General features: G+C 41.0%; 1 protein-coding gene across 9 annotated transcripts in view; it reads left to right on the top strand.

Moving 5' to 3' along the window:
* Positions 1-12,371, top strand: part of GALC (galactosylceramidase) — a 57,076-nt gene that overhangs the window by 29,072 nt on the left and 15,633 nt on the right. For all 9 annotated transcript variants that reach the window (XM_027972099.2, XM_060418682.1, XM_060418685.1 and 6 more), the window contains 3 exons: positions 3,767-3,922; positions 4,823-4,947; positions 6,363-6,490. In XM_027972099.2, the coding sequence (XP_027827900.1) occupies positions 3,767-3,922; positions 4,823-4,947; positions 6,363-6,490 (409 nt within the window). The remainder of the gene's footprint in view (positions 1-3,766; positions 3,923-4,822; positions 4,948-6,362; positions 6,491-12,371) is intronic.

Genomic DNA, 12,371 nt, shown 5'->3' with positions numbered 1-12,371 from the left:
AGAAGACTCTTGAGAGTCCCTTGGACTGCAAGGAGATCCAACCAGTCCATTCTGAAGGAGATCAGCCCTGGGATTTCTTTGGAAGGAATGATGCTAAAGCTGAAACTCCAGTAGTTTGGCCACCTCATGCAAACAGTTGACTCATTGGAAAAGACTCTGATGCTGGGAGGGATTGGGGGCAGGAGGAGAAGGGGACGACAGAGGATGAGATGGCTGGGTGGCATCACGGACTTGATGGACATGAGTCTGAGTGAACCCTGGGAGTTGGTGATGGACAGGGAGGCCTAGTGTGCTGCGATTCATGGTGTTGCAAAGAGTCGGACATGACTGAGCGACTGAATTGAACTGAACTGAACTGAAAAATTATATTCTTAAAGAACTTTTACATTATTTTGTTGAACTGTAGATCTGGGCATCACAAGAGACCTGGATTTTAGTATCAGTTCTACCCCTCTTTTCTCAGATTATTTGATAGATCACTCAGGTTTAAAATGTAACAGTTTCTTTATTTTCTGAATGAGAGATATAATACCTATTTCTATAGCTTTGAAAGAGATGCTTTTTGGGATTTTAAAGATAATGTATACTCTCTATAGAAAATTTGGAAACTGTAGAAAACTGTAGAGTTGGAACTTACTCATAATCTTAATATCTAGAGATCATTAATAGCATGATAGCATATTATTTTCCAGGGTATTATTTTTTATATTGAGTATTTTTTATTTTTACCAGAGACATACCAGATATACATTTGACTGAGTAATAACAGATGAGTCTTAAAATTAGCATTTCTTTGAGGTGTCAAAACTGAATATTATGATCATAGAATGAAGTTCTGGGATATAGAATAAGGGCTTCCCAGGTGGTGTTAGTGGTAAAGAACCTGTCTACCAGTGCAGGAGACGTAAGAGACATGTGTTTGATCCCTGGGTTGGGAAGATCCCCAGGAGGAGGACATGGCAACCCACTCCATTATTCTTGCCTGGAAAATCCCATGGACAGAGGAACTGGAAAGGCTATAGTCCACAGGGTCGCAGAGAGTCAGACATGACTTTGAAATGACTTAGATCAGATCATCAAAATGTTCATTTCAGTTCAGTTGCTCAGTCATGTCCGACTCTTTGCGACCCTATGAATCACAGCATGCCAGGCCTCCCTGTCCATTACCGTCTCCCGGAGTTCACTCAGACTCATGTCCACCGAGTCAGTGATACCATCCAGCCATCTCATCCTCTGTTGTACCCTCTTCCTCCTGCCCCCAATCCCTCCCAGCATCAGAGTCTTTTCCAATGAGTCAACTCTTCACATGAGGTGGCCAAAGTACTGGAGTTTCAGCTTTAGCATCATTCCTTCCAAAGAGTACCCAGGGCTGATCTCCTTCAGAATGGACTGGTTGGATCTCCTTGCAGTCCAAGGGACTCTCAAGAGTCTTCTCCAACACCACAGTTCAAAAGCATCAATTCTTCGGCTCTCAGCTTTCTTCACAGTCCAACTCTCACATCCATACATGACCACTGGAAAAACCATAGCCTTGACTAGACGGACCTTTGTTGGCAAAGTAATGTCTCTGCTTTTGAATATGCTATCTAGGTTGGTCATAAGTTTTCTTCCAAGGAGTAAGCGTCTTTTAATTTCATGGCTGCAGTCACCATCTGCAGTGATTTTGGATCCCAAGAAAATAAAGTCTGTTACTGTTTCCCCATCTATTTCCCATGAAGTGATGGGACTGGATGCCATGATCTTTGTTTTCTGAATGTTGAGTTTTAAGCCAACTTTTTCACTGTCTTCTTTCACTTTCATCAAGAGGCTCTTTAGTTCTTCTTCACTTCTGCCATAAGGGTGGTATCATCTGCATATCTGAGATTATTGATATTTCTCCCGGCAATCTTGATGCCAGTTTGTGCTTCATCCAGCCCGGCATTTCACATGATGCACTCTGCATAAGTTAAATAAGCAAGGTGATAATATACAACCTTGATGTACTCCTTTCCCAATTTTGAACCAGTTCGTTGTTCCATGTCCTGTTCTAACTGTTGCTTCTTGACCTGCATACAGGTTTCTCAGGAGGCAGGTCAGGTGGTCTGGTAGTTCCATCTCCTTCAGAATTTTCCAGACTAAAATAGGCCTTCACAATCATTCTTTTAATGTTAAGAATACTACTGTTCCAAACCACAAAGATAAGAATTGTGATTTGATTCAGTCTCTGTTAATTTGCTTGTATTTTTGTTAAATTTTTTGTCAGTAGTTGTTTGCTTAAGAAGTATATACTCTTCTCCCTAGAGTTCATGTGCTAATTCTCATACTGTTAGCCTCTTTTCTATTTTACATTTGAAAGTTCTTAATTGTTTTTATATTCAATAATCAGTCACTTCCACAGCCATCATTATGACAATATTTTACCGTTGGAACACTAAATATACATTTATATTCCAGCTGACTCCTCTGAAATGCTAGAAGAAGGGAGAAGTTCATTGCTCTGGGAAGGGCTTCTCTGCCTCTGCGCTGCTGACATTTCTCGCTGGATAGCTCTTTGTCGTGGGGACGTGTCAGGGGCGCTGTAGGGTGTTCAGCAGCATCTCTGGCCTCTGCATACTAGATAACAGTAGCAACTCCTGCTGTGCCTTCTCCACCAGACAGAATCACCCAAGCTGAGAACTGCCACTGCTCTGGGATAATGACTTCTTATTTTTATTCAAAGAAGAGTCCTCTGCGGGTTTTTGTTGGTTTTGTTTTAGTGTTTGTTTTTTTTTTCCCCTGGGGAGTAAATGCCAAAGTATCTTTCTCTGTATGAGGAGTAGAGCAGGGGAGGACATACTATTGATACTTTATGTAATAAGCTCATTAGTCTTATTTTCTTTTAAAATAAATACCGTATCTCTTTATAACAAGTGAACTGGGTCTTCCTTGTGATAACTTCTCTAGTGGTGGCCTGTGGCTTTCTGTCATTAGTGCCTCACAGCACGTGGGTTCCCTGACCAAGAATTGAACCTGCGTCCCTTGCATTGCAGGGCGGATTCTTAACCACTGGGCTCGGGGAAGTCTTACTTTTGACTTTCTTTCTCACTCCTTACTTTCTACCGAAGCTCACCACGTCCCCTGGGAGGTCTGAATCCTGTCTCCACCTCATTCATCTCTTGGAACGTCCCAGGCCTCTTCTGCTGCCTCCATCTGTCGACATCCTTCCCTTCTTGTTACGGTTTCCAGGAAGAGGTCTTTCCCACTGATGATCTCCCCGCTTCTGTGTGTTATAAGTGCATCTCATCCTCAGGGTGTCCTGAGACCCAGGGGTGGGAAGCAGATGCCTACATATAGCCTGACATCTACCTGGAAGTGACCTGTTGTTTTAAGATGGAAAGCCTTGGCAAGGACACATATATTTGTTCACTAAATGAAAGTTGTAGTTGCTCAGTTGCGTCTGACTCTGCAGCCCCATGGAATAGTCCAGGGAATTCTCCAGGCACAAATGCTGGAGTGGGTAGCCGTTCCCTTCTTCAGGAGATCGTCCCTTCCCAGGTACTGAACCCAGGTCTCCCAGATTGCAGGCAGATTCTTTACCGGCTGAGCCATCAGGGAAGCCCACGAATACTGGAGTGGGTAGCCTATCCCTTCTCCAGCGGATCTTCCTGACCCAGGAATCTAACCAGGGTCTCCTGCCTTGCAAGTGGATTCTTTCCCAGTGGAACTACCAGGGAGGGTATTTACTCAATAAATATACGTAAGTGCCTGTTCTGACTTTTTACATTTCCTCCCCCTCTTTCTTTTCTAGGGCTCATTACCCTGGGACACTTACAGTAAAGGATGCTAGGTTGACTAAGAAGAAGCTTTGGTCTTCTGAAGATTTTAGCACTGTAAATAGTGATATGGGTGCAGGCTGCTGGGGTCGCATATTGAATCAGAATTATGTCAATGGCTACATGACTTCGTAAGTTATTAAAACTTTTAAAGGTTTTCATTTTGAAAAATTTCAAAGCCTAATAAGTAGAAAAAAGTACAATGGACTTCCATAATCTCACAACCTAAATTCAGTGATTTAAGCATTTGCCGTATTTCGTTCATCCGTCCTATACCTAACATGTGTCAGCTCTAGAAAGAGAAGGCAGGAAGCTGCGAACAGGAATAGAGCTTAGATTTTGGGGTCTGATATATCGTCTCAGATATGGTTAAGTTATTTCTCTGGCTTAGATGCTTTTGTTCCCTTAAAATCAGTTACTACTGAGACCTCTTCTGCAGGGGCAAGCATTGTGGGCAGGCTTAGATCACAAAGTGGCTTAGGCCTTAAATGGCTCCTCCTGTGTCAAGAGAGTTATGTGTGGTTCTCTTCCTCTGGGGACCCCTGCCCTGTCTGCTTACACCATCACTTGAGCCCTGGCAGTCGGACTCTTAAGAGTTCTCATTGTAAAACTTTACAGCCGCTGAGTCAGGTCATGAAATTATGTCATGAAACTGGGACATTAAGAAGGCTGACTGTCAAAAAGAAAGCAGGTATAGATAAAGTCTTTATCTGTATTTGACTCATGATTGTGGTACTGGTAGGTCGTGACTCTCTTTCTGGTTATACTTTTGTGCAGTAAAAATTGTGTACCTCATATACACTTGTATTTTTTATTATATGATTCACTATTAAAAATGTTGCATCCCTCACTTGATTTTTCAAAATGTGAGTGAACTTAGGCAACTTAAATTTTCTTGTTTCGGGTGGTAATTTTACCACTTGCATATACTTGTGTGAACTTTGCTAAGGTCTTTTATACTATAGGCTTTAGAGATTTACATTTTTATTTCAAGCTGCTCGGTGTTTCTCTTTTATCAAACAATCTTTTAGCACCATCGCTTGGAACTTGGTGGCTAGTTACTATCAGCAGTTGCCGTACGGGCATTGTGGACTGATGACTGCTCAGGAGCCATGGAGCGGACACTACGTGGTAGAAGCTCCTGTCTGGGTATCAGGTATGGTTCAGATTCCCTCTCTCACCCCCTGCCGTTCAAAGCAGAAAGCACTTAGAGGAGCTGTAGAAACACTGTGTGTGTGTGCGCGCGTGCGTGTGTGTGCATGTGTGTGCACACACACGGTAGTTGTAAGTGTATCTCTGTCTTAGCAAGATTTGGCCTAGTGTTTTATAAGACTCTTTCGGGTAACTAAGCTACTCTCTGTATTCCATTCTTGATTATTCTAATACCAGGCTCTCTTTTCCAGTTAATGTATTTTTCACAGAGATTTGTAGTCATGACATTAACCTTGTAATCATGACATTATTCTAAACTCAGGTTGTTCTTTAATGAATATGAAAATGCTAAGTTTTGGATTTGTATATCCTGATTGGCTAACTCCTTAAATGTTGAAATAGTTGGTTCCACATTATTTCAATGAACTAACGTACTTTTATAATTTTGTCACTGTTTCTTGGGGGTTAATTTTGTCACCTCCCAAAATGAAACAAGGAGTATCACTCAGTACATTTCTAGGACAAGCTTTGGAGGTGCCCAATAAATAAGTATTGTGAAAATAAACTTGTTTAAAACCATAAAGCTTAGTTTTTGAAATATTTTGTTAACTTTTTGAAAACCATATTCTTTGTAGTTATATTAAGGTGGTTTAAATAGAGATCAACAAAAACTGGGAGGAGATAACTTTATTTACTGCTGGCATAAAGCAGTTTTTCAGTAGTCTTGAACAGAGTGTGGTTTGTTTATTTTTTACAGTCATTCTAAGAATATTCCCATAATTATACCATTTAACTAGGCTAATTACTCAGAAGTTGAAACATGCGGCTGGCAAATATTTTTCCCAAAATAGAAATTAGCTGTTAGACTCAGTCATACTTGGGAAAGTTTTCCTTTTAACCTTCTTGTTTCTTTGGTCAATCTAATAATTGACAAAAGACAGATCATCAGGAAAAAAAAATTTAATTTACACATTTAATTTTGTACATAAAAATATGGGACTCAAGTTTGCAGTCAGGCAATTGAGGCTTTATAATGCCATCCTGAGCAAAGGAAAGAGATAGGGACCTGGAGCTTCACAGGGGAAGAAGACCATTCATAGAAAGAGAAGAACAGATATTTGCGGTGCCATGAAGATAAGTCTTTCAGATAAAAAGTTATTGTTGGTAATAGCTCTCTTTCTGGGCCAGGTGTCCTGTCTAGATTCTTTCAGGCAGTTGTAGGAGAGAGAAATTTTTTCTTTAGTCTTCTGGGTCTTGATCGCCAGCAGTTCAAAACAATACACAGGCTGAAGTGGCAGATTCTGGGGTGGCATACTCTGTTCTCTTTCAGCCTCAAGCAATTAGATAGCTTTTTATTTCTGGAAGAATCCCGTTATTACCACTTTAATGTTGTTTGGGTCTTTCTCTGCTTTTCTATAGCTCATACCACTCAGTTTACTCAACCAGGTTGGTATTACCTGAAGACAGTTGGCCATTTAGAGAGAGGAGGAAGCTATGTAGCTCTGACGGATGGCTTAGGTAACCTCACTGTCATCGTTGAAACTATGGTAATTCTTTATTATTTTTATTGGATTAATTTGCTTTGTTAGTATGGGGGGCGGGAAAGCATAAAACATAACTGAACACCTTAAAAAAAAAAAGGAGCTTTTCTTTTCTGTGTAGGATCCCAGGACTGGGACGACCAGTCTGTGGCCTGACCTGGTCACTCTCGGGGCCAAGGGTCCACCTGTGCGAACCTGCTCTTCCTTTCCGATTCTTCCCAGGGGTGAAGGACCCAACTTTATGCCTTTCTTCCCTATTCTACCCAGCTACGTGAAAATCTTTCTTGCAGCTTTGGTTGTAAAGAAATTCTGCCAGTTCTTCAAGTAGCTGAAGGGAAAGGGCACGAGAAATACTGATATTCTGCTTCTCTCCCAAAGATATCGTCGCCTTCACCTGGGGACTGGGAGGGAAGGAGCCCTGTGTTCTTGGCTGTACCTACTTTGGCCTGGAGTCTCTGTCAGTCCAGCCCGAGAAAGATAGGGAGGGGTGGCTTGTGGTTTAAATGCCATATACTCTTGATGCTCATACTGAGTTTTAGTAGATTTTCTTGAATATTTCTGTATTTGTAGTGTACCCTTAGGATCATTTCCAGACTTCAGCATTATTATTATTTAAATAATTTTCACCAGTTTTGCTGGGAGTATATTTATGGAGCTCCTCACACTGACATTCTAGAAGCAGATCTCTCCTTTACTCATTAGATATGGTTTCCTTCAGTTCTTTGAACATTTTAAAATACCTGATTTAATGTCTTTTGTCTAGGAAGTATAATATCTAATAGGTAATGACTAGGCTTTCTCAGACATCGTTTCTGTCAACCACTTTTATCTCCATATATGGGCCATTCTTTCCTGTTTCTTTGCAAATATCATCTATCATTTGTTGTATCATATATCATATATATATCATTTGTTGAAAGCTAGACACATTACATAAAATAATCTGGACACTCTGGACGTCCGATTCCCTCTCCGTCTAGTGTTTGTGGTTGTTGCTTTCTGTCATGGTTGTTGCTGTTTATTTGCTTTGTGACTTTCCGAGCAGATTCTGTAGTTTGTAAGCTTTATCATGTATGGCCACCGAAATCTCTGCTCAGTTTTCTTAGTGGTCAGATCATGATGGCACAGCTTTCCTCATGTTTGGAACTAGCAAGTGTCCCAGCCTTTGCTGACGGGTTCTGTGTGCGTAATGGGGGCATGCTTCAATGCCCAGGCGGGTGGTTTACAGCTCTGCCTCAGCTCTTGCTTCCTGTTTGAGCCAAGCTCCCAGGGAGGCTTGAATTTCCCAGTAAAGCCATCTGGGGCTGCAGTTTTCTTTGTGGGAAAGTTTTTTAACTATAATTTCAACTTCCTTTACAGATAAAGGGATATTCAGTTTGTCCATATCTTCTTCAGTGAGCTTTGGGTTTTTGTGCCTTCAAGCAAATTTGTCCATTTCATTTAAGGTGTTTAATTTCCCAGCACGAAGTTGCTGCTATTATTCCCCACTGTTCTCTTAATATATATATATATGTATTTTGTATTGATGTCACCTCTCTTAATGGTCATAATCGCAGTTTGTATTTTCTTTCTTTTTATCCTGGTTTCGTGATTAGTCTGGCTATAAGTTTATTCAATTCTGTTAATCTTCTCAAAGAATCAGCTTTTTTGGTTTCTCAGTTATACACTCTTGTTTTTCTGGTTTTGTTTGATTTATCGTTTCATCTCTATTATTTTCTTTCCTCTGCTTGCTTTGTTTTTTAAAAAATTAAATTAAAAGTTTTATCGGAATATAATTGATTTACAATATTGTGTTAGTTTCAGGTACACAGCATGACGAGTCAGCATTCTTACAGGCTACGCTGCCTTTAAAGTCATTACAGTGTCTGTATTTCTCTGAGCTTCACAGTGTGCCCTTGTGGAGTGTCTGCTTTATGCATAGTGGTTTCTATCTCTGAATCCCACACCCTGTGCTTACTTTGGTTTTAATTTACTCTCTTTCGCTAGTGTCTTAAGCTGAAGTTTCTGTTTTAGTGGCATCCCACAAATCCTGATGTGTTGCGTATTTAAAATTCTTTCTAATTTCCCCTTTTATTTTTTCCTTTGAGGCATAGATTATTTAGAAACTTGTTATTTAATTTCTAAATATTTGCAAATTTTTTCAGACATTTTTATTCATTTCTGACATAATTCTGTTGTGGTCAGAGAATAGACTTTGTGGGACTTGGATCTTTTTGAATTTATGGAGACTTCTGTTATGGCTAAGAATGTGGTGTACTTTGGTAAATGTTCCTTATACAGTTGAAAAGAATACGTATTTTGCAGTTATGAATGAAGTGGTCTATACTTGTTAATCCAGGCAAATTGTTTGATAGTTTTGTTCAGATCATCTGTATCTTTGTTGATATTCAGTCTAGTTGTGTATCAGTTATTGAGGGGAGGTATTAAAATCTCTAATTACAATTTAAAAATTTCCCACAAAACCCGACCCAGAACCTTTAAGTCCTCTGTGATTGTTGAATCCCATAAACTAGGAATGACGTCACAGACTTCTTTTGATCCACACCACGGTAATGATGGCTTCCCTGGTGGCTCAGACGCTAAAGCGTCTGCCTGCAATGTGGGAGACCTGGGTTCAATCCCTGGGTTGGAAAGATCCCCTGGAGAAGGAAATGGCAACCTACTCCAGTACTCTTGCCTGGAAAATCCCATGGACAGAGGAGCTTGGTAGGTTATGGTCCATGGGGTCGCAAAGAGTCGAACATGACTGAGTGACTTCACTTTCCCTTTTCCCTTTACTTTATGATAATGATTATTTTGGAAAAGTGATGTTGACAATGAGATTTGTTGTATATATTTAGCTGACTGCAGTTGTGCATTTGAAGGTTATAGTTGGGTGAGATGCCTTCTTGGTGAAAACATCCCAAGCATTTCCTTTTTTTGGATGTATGCTGCTGCTGCTGCTAAGTCGCTTCAGGCATGTCCGACTCTGTGCGACCCCATAGACGGCAGCCCACCAGGCTCCTCCGTTCCTGGGATTCTCCAGGCAAGAACACTGGAGTGGGTTGCCATGTCCTTCTCCAGTGAATGAAAATGAAGAGTGAAAGTGAAGTTGCTCAGTCGTGTCTGACTCTTAGCAACCCCATGGACTGCAGCCTACCAGGCTCCTCTGCCCATGGGATTTTCCAGGCAAGAGTACTAGAGTGGGTCGCCATTGCCTTCTCCTTTGGATGTATATCACTTAGAAAATAGAGTATAAGTTTAATCTGTGTGTGCCATCAGATGATTCTGGAATTCAAAGTCTGACTCAGTCAAAATGACATTAAGTTTTATTTTGAGTAGGTATATACAGTGTTGTTGTTGGTCAGTTGCTCAGTCATGTCCAACTCTTTGCGACCCCCTGGACTGCAGCACACCAGGCTTCCCTGTCCTTCACCATCTGCTGGAGCTCGCTCAAACTCATGTCCGTCGAGTCAGTGATGCCATCAACCATCTCATCCTCTGTTGTCCCCTTCTCCTCCTGCCTTCAGTCTTTCTCAGCATCAGGGTCTTTTCTAATGAGTCGGCTCCTTGCATCAGGTGGCTAAAGTACTGGAGCTTCAGCTTCAGCGTCAGTCCTTCCAGTGAATATTCAGGACTGATCTCCTTTAGGATGGACTGGTTGGATCTTCTGTGGTCCAAGGGACTCTCAAGAGTCTTCTCCAACACCACAGTTCAAAAGCATCAATTCTCTGATGCTCAGCCTTCTTTATGGTCCAACTCTCACACCCATACATGACTACTGGAAAAACCATAGCTGTGACTAGATGGACCTTTGTCAGCAAAGTAATGTCTCTGCTTTCTAATATGCTGTCTAGGTTGGTCATAGCTTTTCTTGCAAGGAGCAAGTGTCTTTTAATTTCATGGCTGCAGTCACCATCTGCAGTGATTTTGGAGCCCCCCAAAATAAAGTCTGTCACTGTTTCTATTGTTTCCCTGTCTATTTGCCATAAAGTGATGGAACCAGATGTCATGATCTTAGTTTTCTGAACATTGAGTTTTAAGCCAACTTTTTCACTCTCCTCTTTCACTTTCATCAAGAGGGTCTTTAGTTCTCTGCTTTCTGCCATAAGGGTGGTGTCATCTGCATATCTGAGGTTATTGATATTTCTCCTGGCAATCTTGATTCCAGCTTGTGCTTCATCCAGCCCAGTGTTTCTTAAGATGTACTCTGCATGTAAGTTAAATAAGCACAGTGACAATATACAGCCTTGACATACACCTTTCCCAATTTTTAACCAGTCTGTTGTCCCATGTCTGGTTCTATTGCTTCTTGACCTGCCTACAGACTTTTCAGGAGGCAGGTAATGTGGTCTGGTATTCCCATCTCTTGATGAATTTTCCAGTTTGTTGTGGTTCACATAGTCAAAGGCTTTAGTGTAGTCAATGAAGCAGAAGTAAACGTTTTTCTGGAATTCTCTTGCTTTTTTGATGATAAAATGGATGTTGGCAATTTGATCTCAGATTCCTCTTCTTTCCTAATCCAGCTTGAACATCTGGAAGTTCATGGTTCATGTACTGTTGAAGCCTGGCTTGGAGAATTTTGAGCATTACTTTGCTAGTGTGGGAAATGAGTGCAATTGTGTGGTAGTTTGAATACTCTTTGGCAATACCTTTCTTTGGTACTGGAATGAAAACTGACCTTTTCCAGCCCTGTGGCCACTGCTGAGTTTTCCAAATTTGCTGGCATATTGAATGCAGCACTTTCACAGCATCAGTTTTAGGATTTGAAATAGCTCAGCTGGTATTCTATCACCTCCACTAGCTTTGTTCGTAGTGATGCTTCCTAAGGTCCACTTGATTTCTCACTCCAGGATGTCTGGCTCTAGATGAGTGATCACACCATCATGGTTATCAGGGTCGTGAAGCTCTTTTTTTGTACAGTTCTTCTGTGTATTCTTGCCACCTCTTCTTAGTCTCCTCTGCTTCTGTTAGGTCCAGACCATTTCTGTCCTTTATTGTTTCCATCTTTGCATGAAATGTTCCCTTGGTATCTCTAATTTTCTTGAAGACATCTCTAGTCTTTCCCCTTCTAATGTTTTCTTCTATTTCTTTGCACTGATCGCTGAGGAAGGCTTTCTTATCTCTCCTTGCTAATCTTTGGAACTCTGCATTCAGATGGCGGTGCCCTTCCTTTTCCCCTTTGCTTATAGCTTCTTTTGTTTTCTCAGCTATTTGTAAGGCTTCCTTAGATGACCATTTTGCCTTTTTGCATTTCTTTTTCTTGGGGGTGGTGGTTTTGACCATCACCTCCTGTATAGTGTTATGAACTTCTGTCCACATTTCTTCAGGCTCTCTGTCTGTCAGATCTAATCTTTTGAATCTACTGTCACTTCTGCTGTATAATCTTAAGAAATTTGATTTAGGTCATACCTGAATGGTCCAATGGTTTACCCTACCTTCTTCAATTTAAGTCTGAATTTTGCAATAAGCAGTTCATTATCTGGGCCACAGTCAGCTCCTGGTCTTGTTTTTGCTGACTGTATAGAACTTCTCCATCTTCAGCTACAAAGAATATAATCGGTCTGATTTCAGTGTTGACCATCTGGTGATGTCCATGTGTAGAGTCTTCTCTCGTGTTGTTGGAAGAGGGTGTTTGCCATGACCAGAGCATTCTCTTTGCAAAACTTTGGTAGCCTATGCTCTGCTTCATTCCGTACTCCAAGGCCAAATTTCCCTGTTACTCTAGTATCTCTTAATTTCCTACTTTTGCATTCCAGTCCCCTATGATGAAAAGGACACCGTTTTTTGGTGTTAGTTCTGGAAGGTCTGGTAGGTCTTCATAGAACCATTCAATTTCAGCTTCTTCAGTGTTAGTGGTTGGGTTTTAGACTTGGATTACTGTGGTATTGAATGGTCTGCCTTGGAA

The sequence above is a fragment of the Ovis aries genome, chromosome 7 (genome assembly GCF_016772045.2).
Source record: "Ovis aries strain OAR_USU_Benz2616 breed Rambouillet chromosome 7, ARS-UI_Ramb_v3.0, whole genome shotgun sequence".
In the NCBI taxonomy this organism is placed as follows: Eukaryota; Metazoa; Chordata; class Mammalia; order Artiodactyla; family Bovidae; genus Ovis; species Ovis aries.
The sequence above is the reverse complement of the archived record's forward strand: the minus strand, read 5'-3'. Positions and strand labels throughout refer to the sequence as shown.